An 18,862-nucleotide genomic window follows, 5' to 3' on the forward strand; every position below is an offset into this window, starting at 1 on the left:
GTGTTGTATGTGTGTGTGTGTATGTCAAGTTCAGGTCTTTTTTCCATGTATTGAACACATTCATATATTTGACTGTGTGTGTGTGTGTGTGTGTGTGTTTGCGTTTCCCCAGATGGTTGGATGGGCTCTGGAACTGAGCGTGGTTTTTTTGGCCCAGCAAAGGTTCTGAGGCACAGCGATGTGGTCCTTCCACACCAACGCCAGCAGCAGCAGTAGAAGTCTGAACCGGCCCTAGAGGAGCTGGAGAAGAGCCGGGGGGCCAAGCGCTCTCCTCACCCCATGAAGATGACGGCTCGATCCCACACGGTAAGAGTACATCCAACTGAGGATGAAACTCCTGTTTGACATGGCGGAAGCTCATCAGTATTGATTGCTTTTGGTTGTTGACTGCATTGAGGTAGTGTGGACCAGGGCTGTCGGAACCAGTTTTCAAAATCTGATGTAAAAATTATTGTTAATTTGAGTGCCAAACTATCCCGGCTGTAAGAAAGATAAGTAAAGTTACAAAAAAAAGTTCCATTGGATTTGACACACTCCTCACTGGCTCCTGTTGCACGGGCTGTCATGCTGCGTTGACCGGCGTAGCTAAAATACTCCCTCAGTTTTCGAAGAACTTGTGTTCTCAGCAAGCACACACGTTTGCTTGACGCTGTGATAGGAACATGCGGTCTGGTGGGAGATCATTACTGATGATTTAAAACACAGTGTTTGTAAGATAGTTGGATTTCCCTCATTAAATCGGGGGATCAAGCGGAAGAGATTTTAGTTGGTAGACTTTGCAAACACTGACCTCAGTTTCATCCCGCATTGAACACCACGGACCGATGTTCCAGTGAGACACCCAGTGCAGTTTGCACAGCTAGGAGACTGAAGCAGAGGCCCGAGTCTATTACGTATCATAAGCTATCTTTTCCCCCCTTAAAGCTGTAATCTGTGACTTTTCTCCCTTAATAAATCGTTATTCTATCCATCTGGACCGTGGAGTCAGCTTACACGATACTAACTGACATCTTTGGAGACACTGTTAATACCCGTGTGACGTTTTGACCGAGTAGGGGGACAATCACCGGGCTAGTGGCAAACACTTACATGTTAGAGACAACGCCAGCAGAAAAAAAGATTTAAATGTGATGCTGATGTGGTGATGCTTCTGTCGGACAAACAATATTGCCATAGAAAAGTGTTGCGATATATTTAGTTTATGTACACATATCTATATTTATACACACACACACACACACACACACACACACACACACACACACACACACACACACACACATATATTTATGGCAGCATGGTGGCGCAGTGGTTAGCAAGAAAGTCCTGGGTTCGAGCCCCGGGGTGGTCCAACCTTTGGGGTCGTCCTGGGTCATCCTCTGTGCAGTTTGCATGTTCTCCCCGTGTCTGTGTGGGTTTCCTCCGGGTGCTCTGGTTTCCTCCCACAGTCCAAAGACATGTAGGTCAGGTGACTCGGCCGTACTAAATTGTCCCTAGGTGTGAGTGAGTGTGTGTGTGTGTGTGTGTGTGTGTGTGTGTGTGTGTGTCAGCCCTGTGTGATGGTCTGGCAGCCTGTCCAGGGTGTCTCCCTGCCTGCCGCTCACTGATTGCCTGGATAGGCCCAGCATCCCCGCGACCCTGAGAGCAGGATAAGTGGTTCGGATAATGGATGGATGGATATATACATGGGTGGCATGGTGGCGCAGTGGTTAGCATGATCGCCTCACAGCAAGAAGGTCTTGGGTTCGAGTCCTGGGGTAGTCCAGCCTTGGGGGTCATCCCGGGTTGTCCTCTGTGTAGAGTTTGCATGTTCTCCCCGTGTCTGCGTGGGTTTCCTCCGGGTGCTCCGGTTTCCTCCCACAGTCCAAAGACATGTAGGTCAGGTGACTCGGCCATACTGAAATGTCCCTAGGTGTGAATATGTGTGTGTGTGTGTGTGGGCCCTGTGATGGCTCGGTGGCCTGTACAGGGTCTCCCCGCCTGCCTCCCAGTGATGCTGGGGCTAGGCTCCAGCATCCCCACGACCCCGTTAGGGATAAGCGGTTTGGATAATGGACGACTGAATGGATGGATGATAAGCTTGTGATACATTAGACTAAGTTAGCTTTGGTTCGAGAATGCCATTTTTACAAGGATGCAGATTATTTACTGGTGACCTGATGACGTACAAGCGGTAATGGCTGCTACACCTTAAAGTAAATCAGCATGAACAGGTCTATTTCTCTGCCTCCCACATCCAGCTGTATATTCTACTGTAATGTTGTGTGTCCAGCAGAATCAGCATATTGCCTTCTCGTTTCAAATGGACAAAACAACGAGAAAGTTGCAGGTTGCAGCTTTAAAGCACATTGTCTGTTTAATTCCAGAACATGGTAACCATACATGACCTTTTTTATATTGTGTAATGGAGAAAGCACTTTGCCTTTGTGGTTTATCCAAATACCATAGGATGTTATAGACAGGGCTCCAGATGGCGACTAACTCTTTAATTTTGCGACCATTTTTTCCCCTGACAGTTGCCAGTGGCCACCGTTACCCACAAGTAAAAAAAAGAAAGAAGGAAACAGAAATAGCCATACGTTTTGTTTGTGTGCCGAGCTCTCATGTCCTGTTGCGCCTGCGTCTACCTGACCTGGCATGTGAACTCCTGTATGGTGTCCAGCATGTGAACTTCTCTGCACTCCTGTCCTGCGGTGGTTGAAGCCTTGGCTGTACAGAGGAACAGAAACAGTGGGTGAAGATAGTTTAATGTCACGTTTATCGGGTTAAAAGTTTCAAGCATTCCCTTTATGAATGGTGTTTAACTTAGTGTGATGGAGTTTGAATTTAGAAGTTAGACGTAGACAGGGCGGCAACTTGTTGAAGTTAGACAGACGGGGCGGCATGGGCAGTGGTTAGCACAGTCGCCTCACAGCAAGAAGGCCCTGGGTTCAAACCTTAGGGGTCATCCCGGGTCGTCCTCTGTGTGGAGTTTGCATGTTCTCCCTGTGTCTGTGTGGGTTTTCTCCAGGTGCTCCGGTTTCCTCCCACAACCCAAAGACATGTAGGTCAGGTGAATCTACTAAATTCTCCCTAGGTGTGAATGTGTGTGTGTCGGCCCTGTGATGGCCTGGCGGCCTGTCCAGGGTGTCTCCCCGCCTGCCGCCCAATGACTGCTGGGATAGGCTGCAGCATCCCTGCGACTCTGAGAGCAGGATAAGCAGTTTGGATAATGGATGGATGTAGAGACAGAGTTTGAATTACGGCAGAGCTACAAGCCTACTTTGAGAAATTTAGGGGGTGCTCTGAAACATTGCCCATTTTTATGTCACAGGTTATAGATTTTTATTTTTCTGTACAGTAAGGTTCCTTAAATGAATAATAGTAAAAATATGCCAATGATGTGTTTATCCGCTCATTACATAGCAATTTCTGAACATCTGTCTCCACCATAATAAACATAATTCTGTGGCAATCCATGCGTGGTGGTGCGCTCACGTTCACATCACCACTTGAACTTCTCTTCACAGAGTTGGCTAGCTCCCAGCATGGTGGCGCAGTGGTTAGCACTGTCGCCTCACAGCAAGAAGGTCCTGGGTTCAAACCCCGGTGTTGCCCAACCTTAGGGTTCATCCCATGTCATCCTCTGTGTGGAGTTTGCATGTTCTCCCCCGTGTCTGCGATGGGTTTTCTGCGGGTGCTCTGGTTTCCCCCACCATCAAAAAGACATGCATGTGCGGGTTAATACTCCTGTCTGTGTCCCAGATCAAGGCATGCCCAGATAACAAAATTGCTGTGGCCCGGACCCGTCCCACACCGGCACTTTCATCCAGCCCACATACCGTGTGGAATGATGGCACTTGGGCGGTCTGCTCTTGTTTGCCAGATCTGGGCCAGAACCAAGCCATAGCAATGCCACATGTGCCATATATTTGCCAAAGGTGGCCCATATTTGTTTTGTGATATTTGGGCCATATTTACCATTTACCACATGGGCCACTTCAGGGTCACATCCAGATTACATGTTGCCGAGAGCACCGCATCTTTGCCAAAAAGGGCCCACATTTGATTTGGCATATTCGGGCTATATTTCCTGTTATATATGTGGGCCACTTCAGGCTCACATCCATTTTGTCAGGGCCAGAAGAAGGCCATCAGTGTCGCATCATTGCCTAAAGTGGCCCACATCCGGATGCTATCTGGGTGGCAAGATGAACTGGAGTTGGTCCACGGGTGCTGCACAGTGGCTGCCCACTGCTCCTAGGTACACAGCTAGGAGGCGTTAAATGCAGAGTGTAATTTCCCCACGGGGATCAATACAGTATCTCAAAATAATTTTAAAAAAAAGTTAGCTAATGTGGTATGTGAATGGGAAATCATTAGAAAACAGTGGGGTTTTTTTTGGTCTTTTTGAACGGTCTATGGATGAGTAGTCAGAATATCAAAACATGACTCCAGACCCCCCTGTGGTTGCTTCTGACTTAAGGTAACAATCAGGGAATTACTTGCTTGAGTGGTGTGTTTGTAAAGACTGGCCTTATTCCTATTTACAATTTATGTTTTTTGTTATGATGGTTATGTGATTCTGTTCCATAACTGTGATGGAACTGGTCTATTCTGTTTTTACCACAGTGCCACGCAACTGCCACCGTGGGCTATGCATTGCAAATTGTGGTCACTCACTCATTCACAGTCAACCTGAGAGGGATGTTCAAAATTCCTCGGAATAACAATGATCTAACTAAGATGCAAGGAGTCCATGCCTGCCTGTCTGTCCTTCAATTTTCTCAACAACCATTCATCTGGGCGATACGCGGGTTCAGTCTACCATGGGCAAAGCTTCATGTGTAATGGACAACGCAGACCTAAACAAATATTTGGAATGATGTACTAGGCACGCAGATCATGGAACTGAGCACTCATTTTAAGGTGGACATGTACAAGTTTATTGCTTTCCTCGGTCAAACACTTTTGGTGACAAGGCATTAATACAGCCCAACAGCACACACGTTTCCATCGCTGTGCAAGATGCGGAACATGAAGTGTTTGTACGGCAGCTGAATAAGAAAGGTCACAGCGGACAGGGCCTTCCATCACTTGTTGAAGAGCTCGACACATGCCCCGGTGACATATTTCCCAAAACGAATCATCTCCTATGGGCCCTGGTCACCCTACCCATAACAAGCTGCACTGTTGAAAGACTCTTTTCAGCTGTGAGTGGGATAAAAACTGGCATCAGGGCTTCAGTGATGACATACAGACCGAACTCTTTGTCCCTGCTCCCCTTTGAAAGAGAACTGACTGACTCGTTGGACTATAATGAAATAATTTCAGTGTTCAACACCAAGCCCCATGGTCTCCTGCTGTAATCAACAGAAGTAAGCTACTTTACAATTTCAGACTGTAGTATTTTTGTTTATTGGGTGTAGTTTTTGTTGAGTGTACAGTTGAATTTTATGTTTGTGTGTGTGTTTGTGTGTGTGTGTGTGTGTGTGTGTGTGTGTGTGTGTGTGTGTGTGTGTGTGTGGCCACCGTGCCAGGCTATGTGATGCTGTTAATGTTTGTGTTGGTGCCTGTAACCTGACCTCTGATGATGTATAAGCCTAGTATGATTAAAATGTGTTGCATTCGAGCAAGTATAGTTGTAATTGCCTATTTTGGTCAACATATGTGTTTCGGAACCTATCACATATGATTGGCCTCGGACGGATGAGGCCCAACGGATTTTCTCTGTGCCCACCCACACTGTGGTATCTGCCTATGCTACAGGTACTGACCACTGTATACTGGGAACACCCCACAAGACCTGCTGTGTTGGAGATGCTCTGACCCAGTCGTCTAGCCATCACAATTTGGCCCTTGTCAAAGTCGCTCAAATCCTTACATTTGCCCATTTTTCCTGCTTCCAACACATCAGTTCAAGATACAAGATGGTGGAGGGCAGCCTTGGTACAGTACTCTCTAGTACTTTCTTTATTTTCATTTATTCACTGTGTGTCCAGTTACTCAAACCTGATTACTTTCACTAGAGAAGAACTGCTTAACATTAGGCAGTTAACTCCAGACAGTTTTTCACCAGTTTTCACAAACCCGGAAAGATTTTTTGGAGATCTTAGTTGGTGGAACAGTGGCTTTCTGTGAGGCACGGAGGCAGTGCAGACAGAGGAAGCATGTCAGTGTGCTGGTGAGGCTCCGACAGTGAGGATTTTGATCTGCACTACCAGCGATTCACCTGGGGAGTCTTCGCTCCATGCCCAACAAAATGGACAAACTGCCTCCCCCCATAGGATGAACAAGGACTTTGCATGTTTTGCTGCCCTTCGTTTCACTGAAACCTGGCTCAGCGGATCCACACCCGACAGTAGGTTACATCTGCTGAGCTTCTGCCTACCCCGAGCAGATCGCATAATGGCGCTGTCGGGGAAAGCGAAGGGTGAAGGAATTTGTTTCCACATAAACGAAGGATGGTGTATGGCTATCACATTGTTAAATAAACACTGCTGCCTGAACTTGTAGTGATTATTCACAAACTGCAAGCCATTTAATTCACCACGCGAGTTTTCATCCTTCATCCCGGTTGGTGTTTACATCCCACCCCAGGCCAGCATGAATGACGCACTGCAAATCCTTGCCGACCAGATTACCGGCTTGAAACAAAAACATACGGACTCACTTTTCATGATCCTTGGTGACTTTAACAGAACAAAATTAAACTGAGAACTACAAAAATACAGACAGCATATTACCCACCAGGGAAAATTAACACACTGGACCACTGCTGCACAATTCTTAATGGTGCATATCGCTCTGTCCCCTGGGCAGCTTTGGGGCACTGATTACTGCTTGGTTCATTTTATTCCAACCTAAAGGCAGAAACTAAAATCTTCAAAGCCTGTGGTTAAAACAGTGACGAAATGGACCAGCAAAGCAGGAAATGCAAGACTGTTTTGACTGCTCTGAATGGAGTGTATTTGAAGCTGCAACTGGCAACCTGGATGAAATAACTGACACTGATATCTTACATCAGCTTTTGTGAAGACGTGTGTGCCTACCAAGACCTTCTGCACATAAAACAATAACAAGCTATAGTTCACAGCCAAACTAAGACAACTTCGGCAGGCCAAGCAGGATGCCTACAGCAATGGCCCAGTGGTCAGCACTGTTGCCTCACAGCAAGAAGGTCCTGAGTTCGAACCCCAGGCCGTCCCAGGTCCTTTCTGTGTCCTTTCTGTGTCCTTTCTGTCCACATCAACACAGAGTCTGTGGAGAGAGTCCCCAGCTCCAGGTTCTTGGGAGTCACTATCACAGAGGACCTCTCCTGGGCTGACAACAGCTCAGCAGTGGTGAGTAAGGCACAACAATGCCTTTATTTTCTGAGGAGGCTAAGGAAGGAGAGCCAACCTCCCCCAAAAGCTGCTTGTCAACATTTATAGATGCACCACAGAGAGCATCCTAACAAACTGCATGACAGCCTGGTACAGCAGCTGCACCAAAGCTGACAAAAAAGCCCCCCAGAGTGTTGTGGAAACAGCACAGGACATTGTTCTCATTGAGCTGCCTTCACTAGAACATCTTCATTGCACTCACTGTGTGAGGAGGGCTAAGACCATCATAAAAATTATTACACACCCTGGACACCATCTGTTTCAGCCCCTGCAGTCAGGTATGTAGGTGCTTCAGCTCAATCCGCACACGCACAAAGAGGCTGAAAAACAGCTTCTTTCCAAAAGCTGTGGCACTAATGAACTCAGACATCTCAGTCCGACAAGACTGTGCTGCTACCATTGGTCATGTGCAGTATTTGCAATCTCTACTCACATGTCACTTTACGCCACTTCATATCTGTCCACCGCATCTTTACTGCATTTTTGCTGATGATGTTTTTGCACCTCATAACTTGTATTGTATCGTGTCCTGGTATTGTATTTTATACCTTATATACGGCTTATATTTTGCATTTATATTGCTTAGATGCTGTACTTTTTATTTCTGAGATTTTATATTTCTTATTTCTTTTATGTATGCATCATTTTGAGGTTGACACAACTGCAATTTCGTTGTGCTTGGCACAATGACAATAAAGTTCTTGATCTTGAGTTTGCATGTTCTCCCCGTGTCTGCACGGGTTTCCTCCGCATGCTCCGGTTTCCCCCCACCATCAAAAAGACATGCATGTTAGGGTTAAACCTCCTGCCTGTGCCCTGATCAAGGCAATAGGAAAGCAGCTGCCCACTGCTCCTATACAATAGGATGAGTTAAATGAAGACAACACGTTTGTTGTAACTGTACAATGACAAAATAAAGTGGCTTTTTTTATTCTTCTTTTAATTGGGATAAAGCCCTGTACAAGCTGACCAGAAATTCAATGTCAAAGGAGATCAGAGGAGCTAAGAGAAGCTACACTGAAAAGCTGCAAAACAACGTCAGTGTGGAGGGGCCTGCAAGACATAACAAACTACAGAAGACCATCCCCCCATGCTGAGGCAAACAAAGACCTGGCTGACGACCTGAATATATCCTATTGCAGGTTTGAGGGACAGATTCGCACCCCTCACCCACTATAGCCCAACAACAACAGCCCCCATCACACCTCTGGCAACCCCCCTACTCTCCCCCCTAATACTCAGGCTGCACTCATGATACGTGTAGATGATGTGAGCTGGCTTTTCCAGAGACCGAAAACCAGGAAAGCACTGGGTCCAGACGGTGTCTTCCCATCTTGTCTTAAAGCCTGTGCTGATCAACTGGCTCCAATCTTCACGCAGATCTTCAATAGATCCCTGGAGCTGTGTGACGTCCCCTCTTGCTTTAAATGTGCCACCATCCTCCCGGTTCCCCAAGAAACCCTCCATCACAAGACTGAATGACTACAGGCCAGTCACTCTGACTTCCGTGGTCATGAAGTCTTTGGTACCACTGGTGTTGGCCCACCTTAAGAATGTCACAGGACAGCTGCTGGACCCCCTGCAGTTTGCCTACCAGGAAAACAGGTCAGTGGATAATGCAGTCAACATGGGACAGCACTACATCCTTTAATACCTTGACTGCTTAGTGACATATGCAAGGATCCTGTTTGTGGACTTGCTCGGCGTTCAGCACCATCATTCCAGAAATCCTCTCCTCTAAACTCTCCCAGCTCACTGTATCCCCCACCATCTGTCAATGGATCACCAGCTTCTTGACAGGCAGGAAACAGCAGGTGAGGCTGGAGGAAGTCACTTCTGATATAACTGACAGTCGGCACTGGTGTTCCCCAGGGATGTGTCCCCTTCCCACTGCTCTTCTCCCTCTACACCAATGACTGCACCTCCAGCGACCCAGCTGTTAAACCCCTGAAGTTTGCAGATGACACTATGGTCATCTAACTTATTCAGGATGGCAAAGAGTCTGTAAACTGGCAGGAGGTTGAGTGGCTGGTGCTCTGGTACAGTCAGAACAACTTGGAGCTGAACATGCGCAAGACTGAGGAGATGATGGGGGACTTTAGGAGACACCCCTCAGCACTGCTCCCCCCCACAATATCCAACAGCCCTGCAGCAACCGTGGAGACCTTCAAATTTCTGGGAACTACCATTTCCAGAGACCTGAAGTGGGAGACCAACATCAACTCCATCCTCAAAAAGACCCAGCAGAGGATGTTCTTTCTGCGGCAATTGAGTAAATTTGGTCTGCCACAGGAGCTGTTGAGCCAGTTCTACACCACAGTCTTTGAATCTGTCCTGTGCAAATCCATCATGGTCTGGATAGGAACAGACTGCAGGGAGCAGTAAGGACAACAGAAAAAAATCATTGGTGCTCCCCTGTCCACCCTGCAGGAGTTGTACACCTCTAGAGCCCGGAAACAGGCGGGCAGAATCAGCAGAGACCCCTCACACCACCTTATCTGATGTGAGGGTCTAAGGACAGGCTGTTGTATGGCTGTATAGCCCACGGAGGCAAATTTGTAATTTGTGATAATGGGCTATACAAAGGAAATTGACTTGACATGGTTAAATGCACTTATTGTAAGTCGCTTTGGATAAAAGCATCGGCTAAATGACTGTAATGTAAAGAAATGTAATGTAATGATTAGGTCATCCATAAAGCCTCTTATTGGAGTGTGGCAGGTGCTGGACTCCATTGTCGGCCCTCCGGATTCTTTCCTTGCCACTGTTATGAGCAGATTCATTCCCATGATAAACAAGCTGAGGGAAATAGTGCAACCTCTTACGACTCCCTTTTCCATATCACAATTCCCTTTTCCGCACTACGATTCCCTTTTCCCAGGTCCAACCACTGGGTTGTGAAATGGGGAGTCTTGAACTGTAACCAGAATCCTCCAGAGCAGCTGGTGATCATTGCCCTGATGTGGTGGATGATATGGTAGTGTTTAATAGCTGTGTTGATGAGGTCATGAGGGATTGATCCATATGCGTTGACCAAGTCGAGCCAGAAAACTGCTAGGTTGCCTTTGCTCTACTTGGCCTCCTGGATCAGCTTATTGAGGACAACTGTGTGTTCCAAACACCTGGAGAAGCCTGGGATGCCACCCTTCTGGATTGATATATCAATATGCTTGTTCTTCACTGTAGCCCATCTCAACCAGCAGGCAAAGAACCTTGAGGGCTGCAGCCAACCAGGAAGTACACCACAAGCAGCTCAACCTGCTGGAGATAATAGAAATGTCTGGCTGAGCACCCCCCCCCCCTCTGAAGCTCTGATTACTCGTTGTGGATCACTACTGAAGCTCCAAAGCCCAAAAAATTGTATTCAGGACAACCCTACAATAGTCAAACCTGGAGGTTGTGAAAGCATGCATTAGTTTTGACCTGGTCCTTGGCATGAAGGTCTAATGACTGAAGGTGCACAGACAGTTTCTGTCTCTGGGCTTTTGCCCCAAATATTATGATCTCTGTCTTGTCTTGATTCTGCTGTAGGAAATTTTATGACATCAATACCTTTATGTCATATATGCCTAGGTTAGCTCAATCAATGGGGCTAAAATCATCTGGGGTTACAGAAATGTATAGTTGGGTGTCATCTGCATAGCTATGTCATGGGTTATATGGGTGGTGTCTGAATTGTCATTAGTGTCAAAGTAGAGGGATATCTGAGTTTTTAGATAATCACAGAACTATTTTTTTGGTTAATAACAGAGGATTTAGCCTCCAGTTCATTTGTGGTTTCACCATATTCTATATATTTAAAGTGCAAGGGGGTGAGAGGACTGTGATCGGAAATCGCAATGTTATGATATTTTGCATTTAGAACATATGGCATCAATTTTGCGTCACTGAGAAAGTAATCTATCCTGGCATATGAGTTGTGTATTGCTGAGTAAAAAGTGTATGTATTCTCTACTAGTCAGGTTTGTGATACCTCCAGATGTCAGAAATATTAGTATTATCAATGACAGTATTAAGGAAGACGCTCAAATTTTTTTTATCTATTCTACAGATGGAAGATCTGTCTAGGTATGGATCTAACACACAGTTGAAATCTACTAGTACTACTAAAACTTTCAGCTGCTCCTGTTAGGGGTCGCTATAGCGGGTCATCCATTTCCATCTTTTCCTGTCCTCTGCATCTTCCTCTGTCATATCAGCCACCTGCATGTCCTCCCTCACCACATCCATAAACCTTCCTCTTTTCCTCTTCCCTGGCAGCTCCATATAGACCCTTTTACAGTTGGTAAACAGTGATCACGTGATTTAGTATGCACGCGCATTTTGGCAGCAAAAAATTGATTTTATTATTTGCGACTATACATTTGTATGCTATAACCTCTTATTTATGCTATAATATAACTTCTATGTGTTATGATAGCCACTTATGTATTTATCTAGACTCGTTTTATTACTTGTAGCCACAATCTTCACCTGTTTGCATTGAACGGTCTTTTCCCCGATGGAATGCGGTAAAAATTAATACCTTTAGTTTTGCTAGACCTGTTCTGGCAACCCACAACACAACAAGATGACATTTCAAAAATGTAGTAAATCGATCAAAAATCCACTTGCACTCTGCGTTGACTGGAGATGGAGAAGTTGCGTCTTTTGCTGCCAAAATGCGTGCATACTATGCATGACGTAGGTCATAAAAGGGTCTATTCAGCATCCTTCTCCCGATATATCCAGCATCTCTCCTCCGCACATGTCCAAACCATCTCAATCTTGCCTCTCTTGCTTTGTTTTGGTTTGTTTTGGTTGATTTCTTTTGGGATGAATTGCATTGGATTCCTCAGGCTGCCCTTTTTCTTCTAAAGGAGGACAAGGACTTATACATTTGGCCAGTAGAGGGGCTGCTTTCCACCTTCAAGCTGCCATTTGGCCCAAAAGACTTGGTGTGGAGACCACTGTCACGCACAGCTTTGCAGCAGTTTAGTGGTCTGAGACTGCATGACTCACTGTTTCTCATGGATCTAAAGACTGAAATTCCAGACGTTGCCACTTTTCTACCGTGGAGTTTTCACCGTGTGGAAAAAGATGGTGAAAGAGAGGAAAGTGCAAAGTGACTCCTTATACTGGTTCTAGAGGAAGCCTGTGGTGCGTGGAGGATGTTTGGATAGCCCCTGCAGGGCAGGATCAGCAGTTACAGAAGTGTTCTGCAGAACAGGAATTCTAACCCTTGGATTGGTAGTGAACACTGGTGGACCTGATTTGGACAATGCAGCTGCTCTAGCAGCTGGTCTGGGAGTGCGATCTGTCAGGATCATCAACAAGCTGCTTGAGCACTGGAAACGCTGTCTGACGGGACATGAATGCCTCCTGTTGAATGAAAACAGCAATGGTTTGATTGTGCCTCATATAGATGATCCTTTTCCTTCTTTTTAGGTATTTGTCCCAGTTTTGATGTCTGTGCTGGTTAAGTGTCTAAACAAGGGTAAACTACACAATCGTGTTGACACTGCTTAGCGAGGTCATCTGTGCTTGGGAGATGATGTCAAACTTGCTTGGAGGGTTTTATATAAACCGTTTATAAACCACCATTAACAGAAATGGTAGCTGGCTTACAGTGGAGAGTTTTACATGGGGTGGGAGAAGTTAATGTTTTCCTCTCTGTTATTAGTCAAGATGTGAGTGATAAATGTCTTTTTTGTCCTTACTAAGAAACTGCTTTGCATTGTTACTTATGCGCCTGGTACCACTGTTTGGGTTGTTGGAGTTTGTTCAAAAAGTTAGGGCAGGTTTCTCCAAGCAAGTGTTCGTTCTTGTGTTTAAATACAAACGGTCTGAAAAAGACATGTCAACTCATGAATTTTATCTTGGGACAAGCAAAAATGGCTGTTTATGTAAGCAGAAAGAGGAAGATTGATGACTCGGTAGCCATTGATGTAAAATTATTGTTTACTAGGATGGTGAAAGCCAGGATAGTGATTGATTTTAATTATTACAAAGAAATGAATGACGTAGGTCATCAGTTCAGTATTATCTGGGCTCGTGGTGATGTGTTGTGCTCTGCAAAAGAAAACCAACTTATTTTTTTTCTGTGGAGTTGATGCGGGTTATTTATGTTGGAGTATTTATTTATTTGTTTGTGTCTTGAAGGTGGTTGTATTTTTTTGTAAATGGCTTGTTCAGTGATTGATGACATAAATCTCTCTCTCTCACTCTCAGGCCAGTGAGCTACCCCTGGAGGAGCTGCTGGCTTTGTACGGCTATGAGGTGTCAGAGCCTCTCAGGCATTCAGAGAGGGAGACCTGCCAGTTGGCTACCAGCCAGCCTGATATGACACTGGACAAGGTGAGATACGCCAGGACCCCTACCAAAAAAACAAAACAACAACAATTAAGTTGAGCACCTTGGACAAGTGTTATCTTGGGACTCTATAGATCAACTTCATAGTGTCTTTATGCATGTGCCATAATCCAGGTAAGAAAATCAAAGAAAGTTGAATCAGTTCATCTGGACACAACTTTTATTGACAGTTACGTCTCATCACTTATCTAGGGGCTCAGACACCAAACTGACTAGAGGCGATGAGGGCCGTCTGTTGCATCGCCTCACGTCGCCTGCTGTCTGGGAACAAAAAGTAGCACTTGAGCACACCGCAAAGACTACAGCCGACGGCCAACTAGCATGTACGCTCTGCACAGATTTGATAAGCTGAACAGCCAATCAGAGGGATCTCTCTCACCGACGGGCTCCGCCGATTCAACATGCTGAATTGGCCAAAAAGCTGTTGACAGGAGTCTGACTAGTGCCGACGGTGCAGGACACACCGCAAAAACTAGGGTCACAGACACTCACCAACAGCCCGACATTGACCGATGGCCGACCGTCAGCCTGGTGTGTCAGGGCCTTAAGTGACGTCTTCAGTCTCGGCTGACTGCAGGTCTCTGCACCCCTTATGCAGTGGCATAATGACCAAAACCAGCGACCGGTTTCATATGCAAATTGCCATGAGCAAAATCCGGTTCAGGGATGGTCGTTCCTTCTTCACATGGATGGCCTCAGGCATTGTGTCCAGATGAACTGATTCAGCTTTCTCTGAACAACTTCATAGGCTATACTCTTATCTCTGGCCCTACAATGTGAGGGGTTTGTTTGCAAGGCATGTTCCATGTTATTATAGAGAGTTGACTATTTTCCACATGGGCAAAAACTGCTAAAGAAAATGCATGTAGATAGTCAGTACATGGAAAGTAAGATGTGAGACTATGACAGAAATTTCAGCCTTTTGGGGAACCACAGCATTTTAAATGCTATCAAAGCTTAAAATTTAGATTTCTGTCCACTACTTCGCTAGCCAGTCCAGTATGACTCAAAAAAGGAAATGATGAGTCTTTACCTCAGGACGGGACAGCTTGCTAAACATTCAAAGTTTTTCCAAAGGTAATAAGATTAAAGTAAGTGATGGGCCTTTATGTGGACAAACCCACCCACTGCCCCACTGCTATGTGTTGTCAGGGCTCAGAGTGGGGCCAAAACCTGAGCACATATTTGTTGGCTAAGTTGAATTGAAATGCCGCTGATTCTGTTCATGAATTAGACCAGTGGAATTACATGACATGATATATTGCTAAATTTAACCATCATTGAATATAACCTGGCTGTAACCTACCCCTGTTATAGTAGCATCATCTATTAAAGACTTGGGTTTCAGAAATTTACTGTTTTCAAACATCAAGACTTCATAATTTTTTTTGCAATTGAATGCTACTACTGCTGCTGCTACTACTACTACTACTACTACTACTACTTTTGGCTGTTCTCGTTAGGGGTCGTCACAGCAGATCATCTGTTTCCATCTCTTCCTGTCCTCTGCATCTTCCTCTGTCATGCCAGCCACCTGCATGTCCTCCCTCGCCACGTCCATAAACCTCCTCTTTTCCTCTTCCCTGGCAGCTCCATATTCAGCATCCTTCCCCCAATATACCCAGCATCTCTCCTCCACACACGTCCAAGCCATCTCAATCTTGCCTCTCTTGCTTTGTCTCCAAACCGTCCAACCTGAGCTGTCCCTCTAATATACTCGTTCCTAATCCTGTCCTTCTTCATCACTCCAAGTGAAAATCTTAGCATCTTCAACTGTGCCACCTCCAGCTCCACCTCCTGTCTTTTTATCAGTGCCACCATCTCCAAACCATACAACATAGCTGGTCTCACTACCATCTTGTAAACCTTCCCTTTAACTCTTGCTGGTACCCTTCTGTCACAAATCACTCCTGACACTCTTCTCCACCCACTCTACCCTGCCTGCACTCTCTTCTTCACCTCTCTCCTGCACTCCCCATTACTTTGAACAGTTGATCCCAAGTATTTAAACTCATATGCCTTTGTCACCTCTACTCCTTGCATCCTCACCGTTCCACTGTCCTCCCTCTCATTCGCGCATATATTCCGTCTTGCTCCTACTGATTTTCATTCCTCTTCTCTCCAGTGCATACCACTACCTCTCCAGGCTCTCCTCAACCTGCACCTTACTCTCAGTACAGATCACAATGTCATCCGCAAACATCATAGTCCACGGTGACTCCTGCCTGATCTCATCCATCAACCTGTCCATCACCATTGCATACAAGAAAAGGCTCAGAGCTGATCCTTGATGTAATCCCACCTCCACCTTGAGCCCATGTGTCATTCCAACTGCACACCTCACCACTGTCACACTGCCCTCATACATAACCTGCACCACTCCTACATACTTCTCTGCAACTCCTGACTTCCTCATACAATACCACACCTCCTCTCTCAGCATCCTGTCATATGCTTTCTCTAAATCCACAGAGACACAATTTAACTCCTTCTGACCTTCTCTGTACTTCTCAATCAACATTCTCAAAGCAAACATCACATCTGTGGTGCTCTTGCATGGCATGAAACCATACTGCTGCTCGCTGATCATCACCTCTCTTCTTAACCTAGCTTCTGTTACTCTTTCCCATATCTTCATGCTGTGGCTGATCAACTTTATACCTCTGTAGTTGCTACAGTTCTGCACATCACCCCTATTCTTGAAAATCGGTACCAGTATGCTTCTTTGCACTTTTCAAGATTGTGTTAAATGATATAGTTAAAAACTCCACTGTCATCTCTCCTCAACACCTTCATGCCTCCACAGGGACCGACCGCCTTTCCACTCTTCATCCTCTTCATAGCTTCCCTCACTTCCTCTTTGCTAATCCACCGCATCTCCTGATTCACTATCTCTACATCATCCAACCTGTTCTCTCCCATTTTTTTCATTCATCAGCCCCTCAAAGTACCATCCACCTTCCACCTTCTCAGCACACTCTCCTCACCTGTCAGCACATTTCCATCTCTATCCTTCATCACCCTAACCTGTTGCATATCCTTCGCAGCTCAGTCCCTCTGTCTAGCCAATCGGTACAAGTCCTTTTCGCCTTCCTTAGTGTCTAACCTCTCATACAACTCACCATACGCCTTTTCCTTTGCCTTTGCCACCTCTCTCTTTGCTTTATGCTGCATCTCCTTGTACCCCTGTCTACTTTCTTTGTCTCTCTGACTATCCCACTTCTTCTTTGCCAACCTCTGCCTCTGTATACTTTGCTGTACTTGCTCATTCCACCACCAAGTCTCCTTGTCTTCCTTCCTCTGTCCTGATGACACACCAAGTACCTTCCTAGCTGTCTCCCTCACTACTTCTGCAGTGGTTGCCCAGCCATTTGGTAACTCTTCACTACCACCCAGTGCCTGTTTTAACTCCTCCCTGAACTCCACACAATAGTCTTCCTTCTTCAACTTCCACCATTTGATCTTTGGCTCTGCCTTCACTCGCTTCTTCTTCTTGGTCTCTAAAGTCATCCTACAGACCACCATCCGATGCTGCATAGCTACATTCTCCCCTGTCACCACCATGCAGTCTCCAATCCCTTTCAGATCATACCTCCTGCACAAGATATAGTCCACCTGTATACTATATGTTAAATATATTCCACCTCTTCTTGAAATATGTATTCACCATAGCCATTTCCATCCTTTTCACAAAATCCACAACCATCTGCCCTTCCACGTTTCGCTCCTCACACCATACCTACCCATCACCTCCTCATCGCCTCTGTTCCCTTCACCAACATGCCCATTGAAGTCTGCTCCAATCACCAACCATTGGGTACACTCTCCACCACTTCATCCAACTCACTCCAGAATTCTTCTTTCTCTTCCATCTCACGCACAACTTGCGGGGCATATACGCTGATAACATTCATCATCACACCTTCGATTTCCAGCTTCATACTCATCACTCTGTCTGACACTGTCTTCACCTCCAGCACACTCTTGACATACTCTTCCTTCAGGATTACCCCTACCCCATTTCTCCTCCCATTCGCACCATGGTAGATGCGTTTGAACCCACCTCCGATATTCCTGGCCTTACTCCCCTTCCACCTGGTCTCTTGCACACACAGTATGCCTACCTTTCTTCTCTCCATCATATCAGCCAGCTCTCTCCCTTTATCAGTCATAGTGCCAACATCCAAAGTTCAGACTCTCACCTCCTCACTCCTACCCTTCCCCCTCTCCTGCTGCCTCTGGACATGCCCTCCCCCTCTTCTTCGCCCAACAGTACCATAGTTTCCACCGACACCCTGCTGGCCAACAGTACTGGTGGTGGTCGTTGGTAACCCGGGCCTCTACCGATCCAGTATGGACATCTGATTCATGATCTGTATATTTGATTTGGCAAAGATTTTATGCCGGATCCCCTTCCTGACACAACCCTCCCCATTTCTCCGGGCTTGGGACCGGCACTAAGAATGCACTGGCTTGTGCATCCTCAGTGGCTGGGTGATTTTTTTTATTTTTTTTAGATTGAATACAAGAGGCTAAAATAGCAATTTTGGAATAATATTGCACAAAGCTGGGAATTTTGCTTGCTACATAACTTGACGAAGAAATATTTGATGAAACATAATTCAGGGAAAGACAATTGAGACCGGAAAAAAAGTTCCTCTCCTGTTCCGCTCCATTGTTTCTCAAGTCCCAGGATCAAATAACCAAGGATCTGTTTCCTGGGGAGGAAGAAGAGGAATCCTCAGCTGATGACCTCACCCCCTCTGTCACTTCAAACACCTCCGACCTGCTGCAACGCCTGCAAGGTTACACACACACACACACACACACACACACACACACACACACACACACACACACACACACACGCACATGCATGGACACACAAACGCATCCCCGACATGATTTTTTTCCACTCTTATCTCTTACAGACACATTCACATTAAAATCAAATGTGTGTAAGTGTGTACCCATTCAGGTTGTCACTTTTTTAATATTTGAGTTTATAGTTAGTTTTTCACACTTTTCCCAGCAAAGGGGAAGTTAGGAGAGGTAAATATTAATCACTTTATTATAACTCCTCTTTGGCAAAGCCTGAGGTCCAAATGTGCTGTAATTTTCCCCAGAATGACAGGTATGACCAGGTT

At 45.8% G+C, this 18,862-nt stretch overlaps 1 protein-coding gene across 1 annotated transcript in view; it reads left to right on the forward strand.

Moving 5' to 3' along the window:
* Positions 1–203: 203 nt before the first annotated feature.
* Positions 204–18,862, forward strand: part of mier2 (mesoderm induction early response 1, family member 2) — a 48,087-nt gene continuing 29,428 nt past the window's right edge. The window contains exons 1-3 of the mRNA XM_056277101.1: positions 204–306; positions 13,575–13,700; positions 18,409–18,520. Of these exons, the coding sequence (XP_056133076.1) occupies positions 280–306; positions 13,575–13,700; positions 18,409–18,520 (265 nt within the window). The 5' untranslated portion in view covers positions 204–279. The remainder of the gene's footprint in view (positions 307–13,574; positions 13,701–18,408; positions 18,521–18,862) is intronic.

The sequence above is a fragment of the Lampris incognitus genome, chromosome 3 (genome assembly GCF_029633865.1).
Source record: "Lampris incognitus isolate fLamInc1 chromosome 3, fLamInc1.hap2, whole genome shotgun sequence".
NCBI lineage: Eukaryota > Metazoa > Chordata > Actinopteri > Lampriformes > Lampridae > Lampris > Lampris incognitus.